Raw genomic sequence first — 23,874 nt, 5'->3', positions numbered from 1 at the left:
ACTCCCGCACCATCACCTCTGCTGAGTCCTCTGCAGGTGCCATCTATCCTTCCTCATGCCAGCAACCTCCCAGTTCAGCACTGAGGACCAGTAGTTGGAGTATGGTGGGCTCTCATGGGCTGAAGCGCCAGGCTCATCCTCTGCCACTTCCCCCCCTCCTCCTCCTCCTCCTCCGGCTCCTCAGCCACCAGCACCTCTTCCGTGCCCTCTTCCCTCTGGCCGTGTCTTTTAGCCTGAAACCTGCAAACCTCTTTGCGAAGCTCCTTCTTCCATCGTTCTAGCTCACACTGGTGCATGGCAATGGCGCCCTTCACGCGTGGATCGCACATGCAGGCCATTCTGTACGGCCACTGTTTGCAGAGAGGATGCAAGCGGGCGACCACTCCTGCCTGCAACCTCTTCACCAAGTCCCTGACACTTGGAAGGGTTTCCCCCCGCTCCAGTTCTTTGGCCAGTGCCCGATCCAGCCCATAAATCAGGGGGATGGCTTGCCCCAGGTTGGACTGGTAGGAAGAGAGGAGATCAGTGGTGTCCCAAAATGGCTTGAGGATACGCACCATTTGAGAGAGGACTAGCCAGTCCACAGAGCTGGTGCTGAGCACATTTCCTGCATGCATGATGGGTGTTGAGGACATGATGTCTTGCAACACATGTCTTTGCTCCACCAGACGAGCTATCATCACATAGGTGGAGTTCCAATGGGTTGCCATGTCCTGGAAGAGGTCGTGCTCTGGATCTCCCCCCTCCCCCTGCTTCTTGTGCAGCTGTCGGGCAGACTTAATGCTGTGAGAAAAGTGGGTGCTGAGACGACGAAAGCCATCCAAGAGGTTGCGCATCTCCAACATTCCCTGGTCCCAGCTGGGCTTGACCGTGCTACCCAACCCGAGAGCATCCCCCACGACCAGGTGCAGCTTATGGGCCAGACAGACAATGCCCTCCAGGGATGCCTCATTCAGGGCCACCAGCATGTTTCTACCAGCGTCCGTGACCATGTAGCCACGGACAGCATCGCCTGGGGACAACCAGTCCCTCAGTGAACCCTTCAGCACAGTGGCAATGTTCTTCCCATTCTGATCCGCATCCATCCCCCGTGCCTGGAGCAGAACCACTCTGTAGCCCGCCGGCAGGGATGGCGCCTCCTCTTGGGCCCCCAATTTGACCGCGGTGTTCCAGAGGTCCTCCGGTTGCCAACAGTGGGCAGTGATGACGAGGTAGCCGTGATGACAGCTGCTCCACAGATCTGCTGTGAAGTGCACAGTCCGCCCTCTTGCTCTTGCCAGCTGGTTCCTGACCATCTCTGCCACGCAGTTGTAGATGGCGGGCAAGACTCGCCGGCCAACAGTCTGCTGCGAGGGCGTCGTGAACCAGGGTACAAAATGATGTATTGCCCTGTGAAAGCCCACACCCTCCAACACAGACAAAGGAAGTCCATCCAGGGCTATCATCTCAGCCAGTACATGAGTTCCTGCCTCCTGAGCTTTCCCCTTGAATCTTTTGCTTGGCAGGGACGAGCCAGAGGGAACAAGTTCCTGAAGGGTAGCCTGCCTAGAAGTTCCACTCCCCCTCACAGCTCTCTCAGGGGTGTGAGCCTTCTGACTAGGGGTGGACTCCCTTTCCGCTTGCCCTTCTCCCTGCTCAGCAGCCCTCTTCACCCCACTGCTTGATGTTTTTTCTTGAGCCAGCAGGCTTGGGTGATGTCTCTGCAGATGCCTGCGGAGGACACTGGACGACAGGTGTTTGGGATCCACGCCCCTACGCACCATGGCACTGCAGACTTGGCAACGCACCGAACATGGGTTGTTTGGGATGGTCTGGAAGTGCCGCCAAAGCATGGGGTTAAAACGGACACCAGGAATCTGTGGCTCAGGAGGAGGACAAAGCCTTAATGGTTGAAGTGTGCGGCTGGGCCGGGTGGGGGAATGCAGGCAGGGGAAGCCACAGAAGATTGGGATGGGAAGGAGCTGGATGTTTCTGCTGGACCCTCCAGTGACCCCTGAGATTGATCCACGGAGAGTGTTGGCAGCTGATCCTCAGTGGGCAACGCTGAGAGCTCTTCTGCCTGCTCCTTGATCCCCAAAAGCAAATCTGTAGAACGAGGTGCTGCCTCTGAGGTCTCCCTGTCCCGGGTGCCACTTGTACTGGGCACCAATGGGCACCCAGGACAACCTTTGCAATTCTTCCCACCACGACCACTCTTGTTCCTCTTTCCAGCCCTCATGGTGCTATGAGAAAAGATCTCTACAAACGAGTGAGAATTTTAAATGAAGCAAACAGCCCCAAAAGCTTGGAGCAGGGTAGGGCAGAGCCAAGTGGCACCCAGCTGAACCCCAGTTGAGGGAAGAATGCACCACAAAAGACACTCTAGAGAGGCTTAGAAAGAAGTGAAGCAGAGAGAGCCCCCCAGAATTTGGTGCCAGTGTTCCTAGGTTGGGTGTTTCAGAGGCCAGTAGCAGTCTCCCCCTGCACCTCAAAAGCCAGGCTGGAAATATCCCCCCAAGTCACCCACTATTTAGGGAGTGAAAAAGGCTTAGAAAGAAGTGAAGCAGAGAGAGCCCCCCAAAACCTGCTGCCAGTGGTTCTAGGGTGGGTGTTTCACATAGGCCAGTAGCAGTCTCCCCCTGCACCTCAAAAGCCAGGCTGGAAATATCCCCCCAAGTCACCCACTATTTAGGGAGTGAAAGGCTTTGAAAGGAGTGAAGCAGAGAGCCCCCCCAAAGTGAGCTGCTGGTCACCAGAGAGTAGGTGTTTCACAGAGGCCAGTAGCAGTCTCCCCCTGCACCTCAAAAGCCAGGCTGGAAATGTCCCCCCAAGTCAGCCACTAAAAAGGCTTTGAAAGGAGTGAAGCAGAGAGAGCCCCCCAAAACGTGCTGCCGGTCATCAGAGAATAGGTGTTTCACAGAGCCTAATAGCAGTCCTCCTCCCCTTGCATCTCATCAGCAGCCAAAAAAAAAGTGGGGGAATGAAGGCAAGAACTCAAGCAGACAACGCCCAAAGCTGCCTTGCACCCACTGTGGGTCTGTGAGTGGGGTGGTGTCACAGCACAATAGAACCCACCGGCAACCCAGAAAAAAGGAAGAGATTTGGGGGGGAGGGGGGATTAAGTCCGAGAAGAACCCAAGGACTCAAAATGCAGAAAGAAATCAGAGTAACCCAATAGTGCAGTAAAAGGATTTCTTTTAAAGTGCTCTAGAATAAAAACAAGGAGAAAAAAATTAAACAGGAATGGAGAAAAGAGAAAGCTCTCTTGCAGCAGAAGCCCCAAAGCCCCAAGGCACAAGCCGCGCTCTCACAAACTGCTTCCCCACAGCAAGCAGTTGCTAAGCTAACTTGCGTCCCCGCACCAGCAAAATTGGAGCGGCTCTTCACACGCTTTGTCTTTTATACAGAAAGGCTGTGATCTCTGACAATCTCTTGATTGGCTGACAGAGCTGCCAATCAAGGTTTCCTGGGCTAAGATTGGTGTGTTCCAAACGGGGAAGGTGGCTCCACACCGCTGCCGAGGAAATTGTTTGAGCGGGAATCCTGGCATGACGGGCCAACGGACACACGGACAGAAAGCCCCAATGTTCGGTGGTTTCGTGAGAAAAACACGCGCCCACGGGCTGCATGTTCGCGAAGGACGAACTGGGTACGTTCGTGACGAAATTAGGTCCGTTATGCGGTCCATGCCCATCTCTATTCGTGAATCATCAGAACCTGGGGCACTTCAACAGCCCCCTTCATACCTAGAGATGCCAAACTCACAGGGAGACTTCAGCAGGCTCTCCTCCAGCCACCCTCCAAGTAGTTCTCTTCAGGCTCTCTTTGTTGACTTTTCCCTCCCATCCTCCTGGCTTCCTGCTTTCTGCCACTGCTGGACGAAAAGTCAAGCGAAGTGGATCTGCTTGGATTTTCCTCTCTTCAGTTTCTCTTTGCTGACTTTTCCTTCCCGTCCTTCTGCTGCTGATATGCCCTCTCCCCTCCACCTCCAAGTTCTCGAAGGAAAAGCCGAGCAGAGTAGATCCGCTCCGGGGAGCTTGAGGGTGGTTCTGGGGGTGAGAAGTCATGTCAGAGCAGCAGGAGGATGGGAGGTAGAGAGTCAGGGAAGGGTTCCTGAAGCTGGCAAGCAGCGAGCAGCAGGAGAAAGAGTTGCTGAGGCTTCCGCTACCGGCGCTACTCCATCATTACCATTCTTAAAAATGGAGAAGGGAAACAGAGAGAAGAAGGCATCTCCAACTACAGTTCCCAGGTAAACTTGCACAAACGTGCATTGCTCAGTTCTCAGGTTGGCAGGGAGAGCTGCCTATCAAGGTTATGTGAGCTAACATTGAGCTAACGTTGAGCAAGGTTATGTGAGCTAACATTGAGGTTTCCACAGCAACAAAAGGTCTGCAGACATTCTGGGCCTATGTTGCCTAGGGAATCAATGGATGGACGCCAGCCTATCTGGCAGCTCAAAGCATTCACAAATTGAATGAATCGGCCCAAAAAGTCATGGATTTCGTGAAAAATGTAGCCCCACGAAACGTGTTTTCAAAATACATGAATCGGCTCAATTCATCATGAAATTTGATTCATATTTCGATTTGTGCCCATGTCTATCGGTAACCAATCAGATGCACACCAGATTCTAAAAAAACTTAGCAAGTATTATAGAAATGCTAAATGTTCAAAGTTCACTGCACAGATTATCAGAGTAACCTTACAACACCCTATAAGGTAGGCCAATATTATTGCTAAGTGATAATGATACCCCAGCTTACCTAAGGCTTCCTAATGATTTCATAGCCAAGCTGAGATTTGAATGAGGATTTCCAGAGTCACAAATCCTCCTCTTGGCTACAACAGTACACTAACTCTTACAAGCTATTGATAACAATTTTCACTAACAGAATACAATGTTTTTGAGAGCAACTGGCAGGTTGAGGTGCAATCATTGCAGACATCCATAAACTGAATGGAGATTGTGCTGTCTCATCATGCTGCTCCAAAAGCGTTGGAAGGAAGAAGCAGAAAGGGAGCAATAATGCAGAATAAAGTACAGGGAAATAATTAATAAGTGACCAATTGAAAAGACAAGAAACAATCAGCAGGCAGTGGAGTTGTTAAAAAAGGCAAGTAGGACTAGACACTGAAAACAAGTTCCCTTGGAATTTTCAAGGGAGCACACGTGACTTGCAGGTTGCTTCTGAGAGCCCTTCTGTATTCTCACTATTAATATTAAAGAGCAAATGCTTCAGAAGTCCATAACCAACGGCACACCTCTAAAAATGGAACTCCCTCCCCTTAAAATAGCCTGCAGGATTCTTTGTTAAAAATCAAGCAATTAAAACAGTCCTATTACTTTTAGTTTCTGCCAATAAATAATTTGGCTTTGTTAATTAAAATGACGTTTTTTCTAATCAAGGCATGGTAAAGGTAAATTAGTTTTTTTAGGGCAGTTTAGTAACAAACGCTTATTTTGTTGACCATTTCTGAAGTTGCATTTTCATTGCAACACTACTGGAGCTTAAATAGCCCCATATGTCTGAAAAACAGGACTAGCCCGTCTGAAAATTAACTCTCCACCCTATCATAACAGAAAAGCCATATAACTTGGTGGGGATGCCTTTCCCTTATTTTTAGCACTCCCGCCCCCAAAATGCTAAGGGCCACAGAAAATACAACACAATAAAACTTTTGGTCTTTGTTCAGAAATCAATAATAGGCCATGGGCTTATATATTCCGTTTCTGTCTCTAATTATTTAACAAGTAATCTGCATGTTGCATTACTATTTCTCCATGTGCTAATCCTGCTATTATATTCAGATTAGCAGCAAATAATGTCAGGAATCAGCAGTGTCACCAGTCAGATACACCTCTATGGAGACATGTCAACTTCCAAGTTAACTATAAAACTGATGCTTGAAAATCAGAATAAATCATTACTACAGAATGACAAACCATTCTTACTTTTTAATGCAGCACTAGTAGGATTCTCTCCTCTGAAGTCTCAGAATGAAAACAGCAGGACTATTTTCATTCTCTGCCCCTCTTGCCTGGTCTCATAATCAGGCTACTCAAGTTGGCACCACAATACCTTGTCAGTTTGGGAAATTCATGTCAGTAAAGCAACATCACAAACTGTTTCCTTACCTTGATAGTTAAAGATGTGCCAAATCTATGCCCTGCAGTGCAAGTGCAGCAGCTTCCAGAATCAGAACACTAGAAATACATGTCTTTTACAAACACAGCACTACTACTAACAGGAAAGTAACTTCAGCAGATTTTCTTACCTATCAGGGATGCCTAGTCTCTTGACACTCCTGTAAACTGAAAGAGTATTGGCCACATGTCGGTAGTTAAACCAGAATCGAGAAGTACATACCTAAAGAGATAAAAATACACAAGTATATGAATAGATATTAAGAAAAAGAAGAATAATTTCCACAGCAACAACCCAAGAAACTTGTATGAAGGCACAGAGAAGAATAATGAACACAACCCAAAGCTTTTTTTTTGTTTTCACTAAGTGATTAAACACCAAGTTTCATTTTAAAATGAAAAATTTTACATCTACAAGTAGAGGAAAACACATGGAGTATGATTTCCCTAACTACTGTGCACGCATAACTTCAATGAATTATGACCTAGGTTAATTTATTTATTTAAAAACAAATCTTCCCTATCATTTCACAAGATCCAGTCTTCAGCTATATTAAGACTAGGGAGAATATAAGAAAGTACATAGGGCAGAGGAGGGGATTGTATTTCATTCTAGTGATAACTCCATGCATTTCACCCGACCTTGGGGCTTTGCAGGGCTTATGGTAGGTTGCCTTTGGAAGTGATGAACTGAGAAAGCCTTAATTTTTTATACCCCCACCTTCCTATCCTCATCAAGGCCACCGAGGTAGCTAACAAATTAAAAAAATTAAAAAAATTAAAACCAAACAAAAACACACCATTCAAACAATTTAAATCAAATTAAAATATACACACCAAAAACACATACATACAAAGAACAATTAAAAACAGAGCAGGAAGAAGGGATCACTGAGAGAACACTAGATGAAACAAAAATTCATCCACTGGAAGACAGGCCCATAGCTACGTTAGTACAAAAATGGGCTGTGTCCCATCAAAATTTGTCAATAAGTATTAGTCTTTCAAGTATAACGGTCTATGAAAGGGGAAAAGGAAGAAGTTGGTTAAGAAATGTGTGAATCCCCTTATAAATCTTCCAAGCGTGAATTATCTATGCAAGTTACTAGAACAGAATTAGTAGTTGCAGACAGAGCGTTAAGGGGTGGGAATGGAGGGGATGGACAAGGTGACAGAAAAAACACCTGACACCTGGATGGAATTAAGAAAGGCCACAACTCTAATGGTTCACAATTTATGGAGCATTGGCACCGCATGGGGTGCGGATCCCAGCATCAACTTAACCGACTGTCAGCAGATGACACTCTGCCCTCAGCCCGTCCACTTAGGGGGAAACTATGGGATGACAGCAGGATACCATATAGGTGCACACCTCTGTGTGGCTCCCCTGTCACCTGGGAGTGAGGATGTCCTGACAGCCCCCAGAGCTGGGCATGCATCTGCTATGCAATAGAGAACCAACTATATACTACTATGTATGCTATTTACTAGCTATTGTATATACTATCATGCTCTTACGCCATCGTTTTACATTTCTGCCATTCGATTTTCTGCATAGATTGATATTTTTATTTTTATTTTATTCATGTTATATATAGTCTGCCTTTCTCACTGAGACTCAGTGTAAATCAATATGATCAATGGCTGAGACATTCAATAAAAATGCAATAGATTAATGACTGCAGAAAATTGAATCTGATAAACAAAACAGAAGAAAGCCAGTTTGGTGTAGCGATTAAGAGCAGAAATCTGATAAACAGCAGGACTCTAATTTGGAAAATCAGGTTTGATTCCCCACTCCTCCGCTTGAAGTCAGCTAGGTGACCTTGGGACAGTCACAGCTCTCTCAGAGCGCTCTTGGCCCCACCCACCTCAAACACTTTGTAAACCTCTCTGAGTGTGGCATTACGTTGTCCTGAAGGGTGGTATAAAAATTGAATGTAAAACAAAATTAAAAAACGAATTGCCATGCCATATTAAACGATGTGCAAACTATCCAGTAGGTGCATACTTACAGCAACAGACAGTACATAATAGTACAGTCTACAGTCCCTATCTCTTTACCAACACTTCTTTCTGAATCATTTCCTTACAGTATAGTCTAGAAATGGGCACGAACCTAGAAAATTCTGAGCTGTGCAGTTTGTGGTTCATCGTGTTTCATAAGGTTTTAAGAAGTTGCATACTAGACATGGGCCCCAGTTCGCAAACTGGTTTGTGAAAATGTTACTTCCGGGTCAGCAGAAGATCTGCGGAAACCCATCCCCCCTGTTGCCTAGGAAACTGATTGATCGGTGCCAGACTCTGCAGTGACGAACCAAAATATGAACCAAACGAACTAGGCTAAAATTCGTCACGGTTCGTGAGAAATGAGCTCCCACAAACCACCAGTTCGCAAACCACGAACTGGTCCGGTTCATGACAAACTTCAGTTCATATTTCAGTTCGTGCCCACCTCTAGTATAGCCTTATTACCTATGTCAAAAAGTTCTCTTGAATAATTCAGTTTTACATAGTTGTGGAAAGCCAAGAGAGTGGGAGATTTCCTGATCTCTTCAGGCAGACCATTCCATAAGATGAAATCTGAACTCTTCAAACAGGACGTCCCATATTTGAAATCTGATGCATTTCTGGTTTTTTGTAATCTTAGTTCTATTGCATTGTTGTGCAAATCAATAAGACTCTCATGCTGTTTGATTACAATGCTTTACATCATATAATCTGCCTTGAGTCTCAATGAGAAAGGGAGACAATAAATAAAGGAAATAAATAATGATGGGCTGCCCACTACTATACTCATTCCACTATCCCTTCCCCAGCAAATTTTTTCTGGCTGAGTGATACACCACTTGATTTTATTATTTAGAAGAATAAACATGGCAGTTCTGGACAGACGCATGATGGGCTGCCCTCTCACGGTGCTCACACATCCAATAATTTTTTTTTGCTAAGGGCCTGCTGGCAGAAGATAGCAACAGAAGGGGATAAGCAAGTCTCTCTGTGGAGAGAGTTCAAAGCTGTGGTGCCACAACCAGGAAGGTTTAATCTCAGAAGACAGGGTCAGGGCACCCAAAGTAGGACCTCCAAAGGTGACCATAGAAAGATATTTTCATAAAGGGAATAGGTAGTCTTTCAGGTATGCTGATCTGAAGCTTTAAGGACTTGAGCTGTGCCCAGAAACAGAATGGGAGCCAATGCAGATGAGACAAAAGTGGAGTGACATGGTTGCTATGACCCACTCCAGTCAACATCCTGGCTACAGCATTCAACACTAACTTCAGTTTCCAAACACATTTCAAGGGCCAACCCACATAAGGTGCATTGCAGTAATCTAATTTTAAGCACAAACAGACCATCACAAGTAGTGCTTTGAATTTCACCCAAGTTTTTAAAAACATTTGATTGCTTGATGTAAGCAGGAAGGCACGACCCTACATATGTGGTGGGAATGCCATTTTGTTCAGGAATTTTGGAGAGTGGTTCACAAAGAGATATCCAACATGGTGGGTCTTTTGTTGCCATATTCCCCAGATTTTTTCCTATTGGATTTTTGGCCCGACTCTATGCTACATAGGAATACCAGATCTCTTGTTTCGACGTTGGTTACCTCTGCTTGTCTGGTCATTGCTAGGAATTGGAAATCCCTCGTAGGCCCATTGCTAAAAAAAATGGTATCAGAAAATCCGGGAGCAATATTTGATGGGTAGGATTATGCATAATCTGTTTTTTGGGAACTCGCATATGGTAGTTCCTTTATTCGAATATGAAATACAGAAACCAGTTTTAGATGTTTTAAATGACAAAGATGTAATCCCCTCAATGCAACAAAGTTTAAATCCCTGTTTATTATAATTCTTGGGTTTTTAACAATTTGCCAAGAGTTGTTTTGATAATTTCTTTTATGGTTTAATTTTAATTCTTTTCTTATTTGTATTTTATAGTTTTATTGTTTCTTGTATTAAATCTTTAATTAAAAATATATATATATAAAGAAAAAAAGACATTTGATTGCTAACATGATAGACATTTATGTATAAGCATGGCAGATGTGAGGGGTTGCATGGGGAACACCACCCTTCCCCTGGAGTCCCCTTCCCATGCTGTCTCATTGTCCCCCTCCATATCTGCTCCTGCTCTCTCCTTCTTTGCTGGACCCCACTTTCCCAGCTGTCCACATTCCCAGCCTTCATATTGTCTGTATCCCCATTTTTGCCACATTCTTATCCCATCCTACTTTACCCTCCTGTTGAGATCATAGACCATCAAGAGCTATTTTGGATTTCTACAGCAATGTGCCTACACATACACAGATGTAGTTTTTATTAGGGGGGGGCTTAAACTCCCAATGTTAGTTTTTTACATTTATTTGGTTGCCCAGGTTTTAGGAACACTACACCCCCTGCCCTGGTTGGTGCACCTCATAGGGGTTCTGAACCCATTTATATTAGATATTATTTGCATTTTTAGCCTGAATGAGCATGTAGGTTCCTATCATACAATGAGTGACAATATACAAGATCACTATTAAACTAAAATTAGCATACAGTTTTGTAGCTTAATGCGACACACTGCATGCTATTCTTCTGGAACTGAAGATTCAGAAAACTCACCAAAACTGCCCAGTTGTTTGTATGTCCACTTCTAAAAAAGTGCTCTGCTTGATCCTGATAGAAAAACATTAGAAAATAAGTAAGTATGCATAAACACAGTTTGCTGAACTATCCTGAAAAAGCTTATATAATGGCAGTCTACTTTCAAAGACAATTTGTTAAAAGCTAGGAGGTCTAGAAGCAGTTCCTAGGGATCTACTCTTAGGGAATTCAGGGTACTTGGATAGAAGAAGAGCACAGAGCTAGTTTTATTTGTGAGCCAAATTGCCTTGTTTAAACTAAGTCAGATATAACAATACTTTGAACGTAGCAACACATTACACACCAGCTGTGCAAAACCATTTAGAAGTCACTTCACATGAGAATCAAGGCCAGGGTCCACAGAAAACTCAGTAATGGTCACAACGCACAGGAAGTGTTTCTTACAAAGAAGCATAATCCAATATGCATAAATGCACAGTAAACTATACATACTAGGACTGTTATATGTGAACAAGTATTCACACAAGATTCCTACATGGAATTTTCACATTTTGCCTGCATCAAGGTCCCTCTCAGCAACTATAGTTATTGGGAACATATAATGTGATAAAGGGGATTTAAATCAAATAATGTTCTGATTCTTGTACCAAATCTATTTATACAAAGACAAGTGTCCTGACTAGAGGTGGGCACGATCCACGTGGATCGGCACCAATGACGATCCCGAATTAACGATCCACACCGATCATCTCCCGTTTCCGATCCGTGGATCGTGGAGGCAAAAGTGGAGGGGCGCCCCGCTGTTCCCAGCAATACAGGAACGGTGGCTGATGCCAGCGGCATCTGTGTTTGTGTTTGGCTGTCTGTGTTTCGCCATCAGAGCTGCCTTTCAGGGTTTGCAGGGATGAGATTGGAGTGCCCATGGCTACAGAACACCCCCTTCCCCCTCCCTCCCTTGGGTGTCTTCTCCCAGCTGGTGACTGCTTTGCTGCTCCGTGGTTGGAAGGAAGCCCTGCTGATCAAGGCAAGCTGGGCTTCCATTCGGGTTTCCAGGGCGACAGAAGGAGGGCAAACACAGCTCAGGCATTCCCCTGGCTCCATTGTCAGGGCAATAGATTGCTGGCACCTGAGCAGGGTGGATAAAAATCAATGATTTTTTTAAAAAAAATCAAAAAAATCAGATTTTTTAAATTTAAATCGGATTTTTTAAATTTAAATTGGATTTTTTTTTATTTAAATTGGATTTTTTTAAATAAAATGCTTTTTGAGGAAAATATATTACCATCCAAAGGTTATTCCATCATGAAATAAAGATTAGTTTTTAATTATGTAGAATAAGGCTGTATATGTTTAATTTTTTTGGTAAATAAATTCCATTAATCCATTCACAATGTCATGCTCTTCCAGAGGTTTTTGTAAGATTATTGGGCAGTTTCTCTGCCTACAAGATATTATCACAGATGCTTGGTTTTGCAGTTCTCAAAACTGAATTTGTGTCAGCTCAGCAGAGATCACATGCCTCTTCTTCACAGCAAAAATGTTAGAAAATGAACAGAGTTGAGAAAAAGACCTTAAGCCTATTGTTCTACAAACCTATGAAGACAGAATCAACCCCTTATTATTTTTCGTTGCTAACAGATGGATTCGTGACTAATAGATGGTGATAACTAACGGCCTGAAGAAGAAAATTGGTTGAAACGAGTAAAAGCGAGAAATACCGGTGCAGCTTGTCGCCGTGATTATAACTCTTGCCGTGGACATTCTTTTCGGCTGCTAACACTGTCAAACTTGGACACTTTGCCTAGGATTATGCCATGTATATAGCTAACAGTGAATTCACCCCATAACAGCAGAACTTATACTGAATGGAAACTTTATATTGAATGTTCAATTGGTAGTGTATCAGTTCACTGTTTGGGCTTTATCATATTGTAAATTTGGGACTGTATGATATAGTTATTGATTCTGCACTGCATAAAACGCATGTTGTTGTGACTTCCTTGAGCCTGCGTGCTCTTTGGTTTTGGTTAGGGGAATTCATTGTCAACATTAAGGATTCTGGAAACTTTCCACCTTCAAGATCACCATCCTCCTGTTCTACAGTTTCAGAGTTATCCATCCCGGATAGTGCTTCATTTGCATCATCATCAGACACCCACAGTATATCACCTAAAAGAAAGAAAAAACCCTTCCCTCCTGGAACCACCATAGATAAGTTTGTGATAAAAACTAGCAGATTAGAAAAAGAGTTAATTGATGAAAAAATTGCCCAGTTTGTTTATGCAACGAACTCTTCTTTCCGTCTGACTGAGAACCCACATTTCATTAATATGGTTCAGTCACTGAGACCAGGATACAGTCCACCCTGCAGAGCAGATGTTGCAGGGAAACTGCTGGATAAAGTGTATGACAGAGAAATGGAGCAATGTGCAACAGCTCTGGAGGGTAGAATTGTTAACCTAAGTATTGATGGGTGGAGTAATGTCCACAATGATCCTGTTGTATGTGCTTGTATAACAACAGAAGAAGGGAAAGTCTTCCTTGCACAAACAATTGATACGTCAGGAAATGCACACACAGCAGAATACTTACAAGAAGTGGCAGTAAAAGCTATAATAACATGTGAACAAAAATTCAAATATCTAGTACGCAGTTTGGTCACAGACAATGCTGCAAATGTATCCAAGATGAGAAGAAATTTAGAAGAGCAGGAAGGGAATACAAAGCTAATAACATATGGTTGCAGTGCTCATTTGCTGCACCTCTTAGCCAAAGACTTAAGTGTTCCAGAAATAAAGACTAATGTTGTTGAAATTGCTAAATACTTCCGTAACAATCATTTTGCTGCAGAAGCTCTGAAAAGGATGGGTGGAACCAAGCTAACGCTCCCACAAGACGTTAAATGGAACTCTGTGGTGGACTGTTTTGAGCAGTATATCAAGAACTGGCCTATTCTGATGACAGTTTGTGAACAAAATCGAGAGAAAATAGATGGCACTGTCACGGCCAAAATCCTCAACATTGGGCTTAAGAGAAATGTTGAACATATGCTGAGCATCCTGAAACCCATCTCTGAAGCTTTAAACAAAATACAGAAAAATAGCTGTTTTATTGCTGATGCTGTTGAAATTTGGAAGGAACTGAGTGAACACTTCAAAACAGAACTACACATGGACAGAATTAAATTACAAGCATTAAAAAAACGAATGGGACAAGCACTGTCTCCAGCTCATTTTTTGGCAAATATTGTCAATATCCAGTACCAGGGTCAAAACTTAAGTGCTGTGGAAGAGGAGTTAGCTATGACATGGGTATCCAGCAATCATCCATCTGTAATGCCAACTATAATAAACTTCAGAGCTAAGGGGGAACCATTCAAGAAATATATGTTTGCTGAAGATATTTTAAGAAAGTCACACCAGTGAACTGATGGAAGTCACTTAAGCACTTGGATTTAGAGACTGTTCAAGTAATGATTTCACTTTTAACAGCAGTAGCTTCTTCTGCAGGCGTTGAAAGAATATTCTCTTCCTTTGGACTCATTCATTCTAAATTGAGAAATCGTTTGAGATCCGATAAAGCAGGAAAGCTTGTTTTTCTTTTCCAGATTATGAACAAAGAAGAAGATGAAGATGACAAGTGAGCTACAGAGGACAGTATTTAAGTTTTTCATGTGTAGGCTGGGCTGACAGTCTAAGTTTCTTAAAATATATATATTTTGTTTAGCCAAATTAGTTAACAAACATGGATGTTTGTTTAAGCAAATAACATATGCTGTAATGTTATTGTTTCAGTTGAATAAATAAAACGATTTAAATTGTTATTATTAAGGTAATGATTATTTTTCTCCTTCCAATAAAGTACAACAGAAAAGTTGTCCAAATATGAATGATTAACCTAAACTGGGGATAATTCATCTCACAATAAATTAACTATAATGTGTTTCTAATAGTATTAAAATCAATATTTTATACAACTGTAAAACTAATATGAAAAGTTGTTATTCTACAAATCTTCATCTACTTGCATATTAAAGTTATACCAGCAAGAATTAGTCTTTATGTAGAAAACTATGATTTAAATCAAGCCTTACTGACTAGTGATTTAAATCGTGATTTAAATCAGTTTGATTTAAATCAAATCCGCCCTGCACCTGAGTGTCTGGCTTCCCGATCCGAGCACAATCGCCCCAATCAAGACCCAATCCAGCCCCCCTCCTGACCGCTGGATCGTTGGCTGTGCCCGAGCACGATCTGCCGGGTCCTGATCATGCAATTGCCATTATCGTGGGTTTTTTCCGATCGTAATGCGGATCATGCCCATCTCTAGTCCTGACTGACTCAACAACGCCCAGCCCAAACCCCTGGACCTAGAAACCTGAAATTTGGGGAGAACGTTCCTTTTGTGATGTAGAGGTTCACTAAGAAGGGATTTTAAGAAATCTGTCCCCTAAGGGGATAAAAAGGGGTAATATGTGTTTTCCCATAGGGATACAGCTTCCCTGCGTGGCTGGCAGGCTTCTCCTCCCCTGTCAACTGCCGACTCAGCCACTGTTCCCTGATTGGGCTAGCTTTCAGGGTCATTTGCATATGAGGCCAACATTCTAAACAGTTGCTAAGGGAGTCATTGAATGTGTCCTGAGGTAAAAAGCACCTCAGTCTTCCCCTAAAAATTCACTAGGGTTGCCAATCTCCCTGTAGTATAAAGTTGCCAGCCTCCAGGTGGTGGCTGGAGATCTCTCAGAATTACAACTGATCTCCAGGTGACAGAGATCAGTTCCCCTGGAGAAAATGGCTGCTTTGGAGAGTGGGCTCTATGGTATTATACCATTCTGAGGCCCCTCCCCAAACCCCACTCTATCCAGGCTCCACTCCCAAAATCTCTAGGAATTTCCCAACTTGGACCTGGCAACCCTGCTGTGATGCCTGCCTGCTTGCACCCTCCTCTCTTTGATGGTTCAGTTGTGGAACTCTATGTTCTAAGGTAAAAATCGGGTCAAGAAACTGCAGACAGTTGAAGGAAGACAGTACAAGACTCCTGAATATGGATTTAATATAAAAGTCAGTATGGTAACTGAGTTTTTAAATGTTCATGGGGAGATGGTGCATGACCTTTCTAGGGGCCATTTCAATGTGAACCTCTCATATTAACCTGTCAAAGTGCCCACCACACCACTCCTCCCTCTGTCCAACTCCACCTCACAATTCTTGCAGCCATTACCTTTTACTGCCCCCAAGAAGCCTCCAGGCAGATATCATGCTAAAAGGAGGAAGTTTTGAGGCACTGAACATAACCCTCAAAGAAGTCAGGGGCTACAAGAGAGTGATGGGTGGAGTCACCGGGCTGTGGCTGGATACTTCTGGCAGACTCTGCCAGTAGTCCCAAGGGGAACTCGAGCTGACGAGGTTATTGGGTGTGTCAAGGCATTGTATCTGTGGCCCCTCATCAGGAAACTCTCACTAAGAAAGAACATGAGGGTCCACTTGAGAGACGAGGTGTCTGCTAGGGAATTCGCTGAACTCCTACTAAAAATAGGGAACAGAGAATATCCTCAGTTCAAGGGAAAGGTGACCATACCTGCAGATCTCGGCACAGTAGTGACAACAACGCTAGCAGACCTAACAGCCACAATATACCCTGATATCATCACTATAACGGAGAAGTCCATGGACTGGCTGTGCAAGCGTGCCATTCTGACCCCCAGGAATGACAAGGCTGCCATCATTAATGAAACACAATTCCCTCAAAGGGGCAGAATTGGAGTACAGATCTGGTGACTCAGAGGGGCAAATGGATGACGTGGTCCACTACCCCAGGAAGTTCCTCAACATGCTCAACCCTCCTGGCTTCCCAGCCCACAAGCTTTTCCTCAAAGTGGGGGCTCCAGTGATGCTGCTCCGGAACCTCAATCAACCCAAACTCTGCAATGGCACCAGACTGTGAGTGAAAGCCCTCCACAGGAACATCAACAAGGCCACATTGTTCACCAGCAGTGCTTGGGGAGGGAGGGGTTGGGGTTTATACCACGCATACCACTCATACCATCAGAGAACCCCTTTGAATTCAAGAGACTGCAGTTCCCCCTCAAGTCCCGCTTTGCTATGACAATCAACAAGTCCCAGGGGCAGACACTGAAGGTGGCAGGAATTGACTTGAGGGAGGATTGCTTTTCACATTGGCAGTTCTATGTGGCCTGCTCCAGAGTGAGCTCAACCAGCAACCTGGTGATCCTAGCACCTGAGAGGAAAACCACCAATGTGGTCTACAAAGAGGTCCTTCAGTAGAAAAAAAACAGTTGTACATATTTTTCACTTTATTTATTGCACTACAATCTTTTCATTTTAAAAATCTCTTAAATAACTGTTACATTTCGAATTTCACTTCATCAGTTTTCGGCATCAACACACTTTGTTTTATTCAAATACTTTTGTGAAGCTTGGGTACTATGCTATTATACTACAAAACCAACTCAACCCCCACACACACAAACCAAAAAATGTTACATGCCCATAAGTATTATAATTGGACTTAAAGTAGTTAAATACTGTAGCGAAGCACAGGCATCAAGCTAGGCATCAAGCTAGTCTATATATATATATATATATATATATATATATATATATATATATATATATATAAAGACAAGTGTGCTGACTGACTCATCAATGTCCAGCCCAAACCCCTGGACCTAGAAACATGAAATTTGGGGAGAACATTCCTTTCAGGATGCAAACACCCACTAAGAAGGGGTTTTAAGAAATTTGCCCCCTAGGGGGGTAAAAAGGGTTCAAATGTGTTTTCCCAAAGGAACACAAGCTTCCCTGTGTGCCTGGCAGGCTGCTGCCTCCTTGCACCCCTGCCCACTGCCAGCTCGGCCACTCTTCCCTGATTGGGCCAACCTTTCAAGGTTATTTGCATATGCGGCCTGATTGATCCTCACCTCCCACATTCTAAACAGTCTGCAGTTGCTACTGGGAGTCATTGCATGTGTCCTGAGGTAAAATTCACCTCCCAGTCTTCCCCTCAAAGTTCCCGAGGGTTGCCAATCTCCCTGTGGGGCCTGGCTTTCCTGTGTGCCTGGCACGCTCCTGCCTGCTTGAGCTCCCCTCTCTCTGATTGGTCAGCTGTGGAACGAACTCTGTGTTCTGAGGTAAAAATCAGGTCAAGGAAATTGCAGACAGTTGAAGAAAGGCAGTAACTGGATTTAAAGTAGTTAAATACTGTAGCGAAGCATGGGAATCAAGCTAGTTTATATATATATATATATATATATATAAAGACAAGCGTCCTGACTGACTCATCAATGCCAAGCCCAAACCCCTAGACCTAGAAATAAGAAATTCGGGGAGAACATTCCTTTCATGACATAAACACCCACTAAAGAGGAATTTTAAGAAATTCGCCCCCTAAGGGGGTAAAAAGGGGTAAAATGTGTTTTCCCAAAGAGATACGGCTTCCCTGTGTGGCTGGCATACTGCTGCCTGCTTGCGCCCCCGCCCACTGCCAGCTCGGCCACTCTTCCCTAATTGGACCAGCTTTTCAAGATTATTTGCATATGTGGGCTGATTGGGGCTCACAACATTCCACACCTCATTCTCCCTCCCTCCCTCCCGAGACAGTTGGAACACAGAGGTCATTTGAGTATTTGGCCTGATTGGTCCTCACCCCCCACATTCTAAACAGTATGCAGTTGCTACTGAGAGTCCTGACTCCTGAAGTAAAGTGCACCTCCCAGCCTTCCCCTAAAAGTTCACTAGAGATGCTAACTCAAAAAAAAGATGTTACATACCATAAGTATTATAACTGAATTTAAAGTAGTTAAATAGTACCATAGCGAAACACAGGTATCAAGCTAGTAATATACTGGGATATATCAAGAATTACATTTAAGTAGAAAAAGGAACAGCACTCAGAGCACGGGGAACGATACACGGACCTGCAAGCATATTATTCTTACAAAACCTACTACTGTTATTTCCAAAGAAAAACAAAATTTCTTTCATGAATTATGAAACTATTCTAGAATGGAAAAAGTGGTGCTTGGCCCCTAGCAGTAGTAGGGCTGCTGCTGTCCAGATGCACTAAGGGGGAAGCAGCTTCACTCTTGCTGCTTTCCCATTAGCACAGAAATCAAAGGTAGAGAAGCCCAGACTTACATGCCAACCGGCCAAAAGCCTATTTGACACCAGGGCCAAGCAGCCTCTCACCCAAACCTGAGGACCCCATTTGAAAATCATTTCAAAGGTGGCTGCAGGAGCTCTGCTTCTACGGCCCACTCTGCACTAGCAGGGAAGGAGAAGATTAGGCATCCTTCCTCACCTCCTGCTGCCCAACTCAGGTCCAAGTCAAGCAGCTTCTGCAGCCTACCTTGTAGGTCAACAGGGGAGGAATGTCCCTCCTAGGAGCCCCTGCTGCCAGGCTCAGCCCCTACAAACACTGCTTGGGCCACCTACTTGACACCAGGCAGGGCCAGCATGGAAGAAAGGCACTTGGGGCAGCTGAACGACTTGCGGTCCTGCACCTGCTACAATATGTTCAGGGGTCAGTGAGAAGGCAGCAGTGCCAGCCCAGGTGCCATGCAGCCAGCCAGGAGGAGCACTGTAGCCCCTAGCTTTGCCCTACCAGCCGGGTCTGGCTTGCGAGGAGGAGCATGGCAGTACCTTTCTCTCCCTCAAGCCATCCCTCAGGTGAGGGGTTGGGGCTTCCCCAGGGCTGTTTTAGCCCCCTTGTCCATCTCTGCTCTTTACAGGCAAGAGCGATGGCGTTTCATGTTAGACTTGGGATATTATTACCACGTTCAGTCAGGAATAACCAAGTCCGACGTGGAATTAATAAAGAAGACCCGTTTGCTGCGTGCATCAGTGCAGGAAAAACCCTTTCCATTATCAAGCTGAACTACGCTTGCCTCTCCCCCGCCGCCAAAAACAAATCCCAAGCTAGTTTTACCAAATGGCCCCAGCCTTACAGAAATGCTTGTCGAGAGAATCGTTACTCGAGATACATCAAAGGAGCACCACTAAAAACGGGGAGCCACAACCCACGCGCCAAGCAAGCGCGCACAAGAGAATCCGGCCATGCCTCCCCAGCGTACCTCGACTCTGTCAGCGCTCCCTAACCCGCAGCAGCCCAGGCAAAGGAGTATTACTGTCGCTACAGAGCCACAACTCAGAGCAAGCATGGAGGCAGCCATATTAAGCGGCCCTCCCAACCAGGAAGAAGGAAGACCGTTGGCTATCTTCAGTTTGGCAACTCCTCCTCACCGTCAGGCTGCGCGAGCGTCTTTAAAGCTACCGCGCTTCTTTTTCAGGCCGGCTTCTTGTCTTGCTTTTCTGCTTCGCTCCACCTTCCATAAAGCCGTTGCGAGTTTGGACAAGGTTGTTTAAAATTATGGCAAATACGATGAGCGTTTTATAATTTAATCTGCTAAGTATTTTCTAACTCATTTTTTATAGAGCATTGTGCCATGAGCGCCTAGTTGAGGGGAAAGTCCTACTGGCCCGAGCTTCAAAAAGCTTTCGATTTGCTGCGGATTTTAAAAATCTAATCTAATTCACCAGCCGAGAGTATTCCACCACATAAAGATCTATCCATGCTTACCCGAAAAGAAAAAGGCAACACTAAAAAAAGCAACGCTAATATTACAAAATGGGACGAGCATTTGTGAACGTTTCCATCACGTGGCCATATTATATTATGCAGTATTAAACACGTTAGTCTTTGAAATGCTACAACATGTTTTGTTTTTGAATGGGTTTTCTTTAGCATGGCTACCTCTCTAGAATGCCACAATAAAATTAAGCTACATCATAAAAAAGTAGCCCAAGAAAATACATACATAAATCTATTACATGATCAAAAGAGGAAAGAAGACATCCATCCCACATTTTGCTGTCTTTAAATAGGCTTCACCACTGTTTGTGAATAGAAGCTCTATGCCTCTGCCAAACCGCTGAAAAACAAACAAAAATCAATATGTAGAGCTTACCTAGCATGGAAAAGCTGTAAAGGGAAACTTCTGATTTCTGCCTACCAGATATCATCCCTCCCCAAACAGTCAATTTTCTATCAAAGGAAACGCAAAAATTCAGTGTGCATAATCCAAGGAGCTACAGAATGTGATACACAAGGTGTCCGAGACCAGTTAGGGTGACTAGATGCAAAGGATAAGTGGGCTCCTGAACCTTTAAATAGTTTTATGAAGAAAGCCTATTTTTTTCACATGACAAATTGTACCTACTGAAAGTCTCTTTTCACCTGTCAGAAGTCCAGGACATCTGTCTGCCATTGCATCATCAAACATTAGAGTGCCATGCCTGGAATTTTTGCAGCTATGGAATGTGAAGTGACTTGGCCTGGTAGATGACTACACAAGCAAATACCGGTGAAACTGTATGATAGGAATTGAAGGGAGTTAATCCAATTCCTCTGCACCACAGAGTCAAAGAGCATTAGAGCTGGAAGGGACATTGAAATTTCCCTAGTCCAACTGCCTGTTCAGTACGGGAATTAGCTACAGCATCCCTTCACTTAAAGATCTACTTTGAAGGAGAATCCGCCACTCTATTCTCGGGCACTGTATTCTAGGGCTGAACAGTTTGACCAAATATCTAAACTAAGCACAGGTTTGTAATACATGCCAACTTCCCTCAGTAGTAGGAACTTTCAAGGGCAATGCTACTTGGTTTGCATTGCAATCCCAAACACCCTTCTAAGTCCATTTCAAGATGCCTTTAAATATTTTGATTTATTTACAAATATATAAGTAGAACATATTGCAGCCTCCTAATAACAGGCAGCAGATTACCTTGTCCTCTGTGCAAGGCTCTGTCCTCTGTTTCAACTAACTCTTGACAGAAACTCTCATCCCTAACTGTCCGATTTCAAACTGCTGTTTCTCAAACCAACAATCCAATTGTCCTTTCAGGAAACATTTCATTAAGAAAGAGGACTCTGATCTCTCATTCACTGTGACCAAACTCATACAATTATTCTTTAAACAATAATGTTTTAAACTTTGAAGGGACATTAATCTTCAATGGATTTTTTGAGCATTTTTACACTCTCCCTTTGCATTAAAAACATCTGAAGGATGCAATAAAGCCAAAATATGTTAATTTGGTATTTTCAAGTAGGCACTACTCCAAATTTATTTTAAAAATTATTTTAGCAAGCATATTTTTACATCTTTGCCATGCACTTGTACAACAAATATTTCAATATAGTCTGCCTCATCTACAGGAGGTGAACTCTCAGATTGCCAGTCAGAGAATTTCAGAACCTTTAAGAGTTTCATAGAAAGGAATATTCCATCTTTTCTTGAAAAGAAAAAAACATACAAGTTGCAAATTTGAACATTTCCAACAAGCTCAACAACTCTCCCTCCATACCTTGTGTCCGAGGCCCGACACGCCGGCCTCGGACTCCCCCCACCCCCACCCCCCCGACGACGCAGAGCCCACCTACCGGGCGGGAGAGGCCAAGGACGAGGCCCCACCGGTGGAAGAAGGCCCCAGCGGCTGCGCCGCCGCTGCGCCGCCGCCCGCCGCCGCACCGGAGGAGAGGAGCCCGAGCGGCCACGACAGCGGGCGCACTCGGAAGCGGCGGCCGGCGCGGTCAGCGCTCTGGCGGCGACGGCCCCGTCCGGGCCGCGGGGAAGGCCGCAGCGAGCGGGGCGAGGCCGCGCCGGGCTGCCAAACGCCAGCGCAGGCGCCCTCGGCCAAGCAGGAGGGCGGCCGGGGCCAGCAGGGGGGAGGGAGGAGCAAGCCAGCCTGTGATTGGAGGGCGGCCCGGGGAAGGGCCAGATCGCCCCGTCAGGGGCCTAGCCCGCCGTCCATCACAGGGCAGGAGGGAGGAGGGCAAGAGGCATTGGGGGAGAGCGGGGCAGCCCGGCTAGCAGCCCACCAACGGGGTAGAGGGAGGTGGGCCCAATGGGCTGGGATGCAGGTGGCACAGGTGTTGGGATTGATGGTGGGTGGAAGCACTCGGGGGTGAGGGTGGAGCTGGAGTGGGGAAAGTATTTAAGGAGGCTCTGGAGGCAGGCCGAGGAGGAAGGTACTGGAAGAGACATAGCAGGTGCCCGGCATCCTAAGGCGAGCACCCTGCCATTTGTCAGCCGGCTGCCCTGAAGGTTAAGGCGCAGCCAGCCGGGTGGAGCCACGTGCTGACCGGCCCGCCGGTCAGACAAGGGCCGCCCTAGTCTGAGGCCGCCTGTGAAAGAGCCTCCACGCTTCCTTGGGGACCCGCCCAGCCGCTCCAGGCTACCAGCACGGACCCGCCGGGACCGCCCCGCCCAGACCCGCCGCCAGGGGGCGTGCCACAGCCTGACATTGTGGTGGAGAATGCGGGCACTGATCCTGCTGTGAGGCGCCCGCGACCCCACCTTCCGACCCCGCCCGGGTGGACGAGGCCTCGCACCTATTTGCGCCCGGCAACCTTCGGCCGGCCCAGGCTTGACTCCGAGGCGGTACCGACGGAGGGCACCCCCATGGACCAAGCAGCCGCCGCAGCGGCGGGCGGGGCCGGGCAGCCCGCGGCCCCTACGGCCCTGGACTTGGGCCAGCTCAGCCAATGGATGGCCGAGCAGCAAGTGCGGCTCCTGCGGGACCTGACGGCACAGCAGCAAGAGTCACAGGCTACATTGCTCCGTGGACTGGCCCAGACCCTGGGGGCCGGACCCGCCGCTTCGGTCCTCGGCCCCGTGCGGGGGGCCCCCTTTCAGCTGACCAAGCTGGGAGAGGCGGACGAGATAGATGCCTACCTGGAGGCATTCGAACGCACAGCGGAAGCCGCCCAGTGGCCCCGAGACCAGTGGGCATTCATCATTGGCCCTTATCTGACGGGAGAGGCCCAGGCGGCCCTGAGGGCCCTACCCAAGGAGGAGAGCGCTGACTACCGGGTGCTGAAGGCCGCTATTCTCGACCGGTATGAGGTGACACCCGACTCCTACCGTCAGAAGTTCAGGTCCATCACCTACAAAAAGGTCGAGCGGCCCAGAGCCCTGATCAATGCGCTACGGGATGCCGCCTACCGGTGGCTGAAGCCCGCCTTGGAGGGCGAGAAGAAGATCGTGGATCAAGTGGTCCTGGAGCAATTGCTCAATATCCTCCCCCCCAAAGCCCGACAGTGGGTAGCCTGCAGCCACCCCGTGAGTCTGAAGGA

General features: G+C 45.8%; 1 protein-coding gene across 1 annotated transcript in view; it reads right to left on the bottom strand.

Moving 5' to 3' along the window:
* Positions 1-19,921, bottom strand: part of PIGK (phosphatidylinositol glycan anchor biosynthesis class K) — a 193,475-nt gene extending 173,554 nt beyond the window's left edge. The window contains exons 1-3 of the mRNA XM_054980074.1: positions 19,808-19,921; positions 10,735-10,788; positions 6,256-6,347 (exon numbers count right to left, since the gene is read on the bottom strand). Of these exons, the coding sequence (XP_054836049.1) occupies positions 6,256-6,347; positions 10,735-10,788; positions 19,808-19,906 (245 nt within the window). The 5' untranslated portion in view covers positions 19,907-19,921. The remainder of the gene's footprint in view (positions 1-6,255; positions 6,348-10,734; positions 10,789-19,807) is intronic.
* Positions 19,922-23,874: the final 3,953 nt, after the last annotated feature.

This window comes from Eublepharis macularius, chromosome 5 (assembly GCF_028583425.1).
Source record: "Eublepharis macularius isolate TG4126 chromosome 5, MPM_Emac_v1.0, whole genome shotgun sequence".
NCBI lineage: Eukaryota > Metazoa > Chordata > Lepidosauria > Squamata > Eublepharidae > Eublepharis > Eublepharis macularius.
Note: the sequence above shows the minus strand (reverse complement) of the source record. Positions and strands in the feature narration are given on the sequence as shown.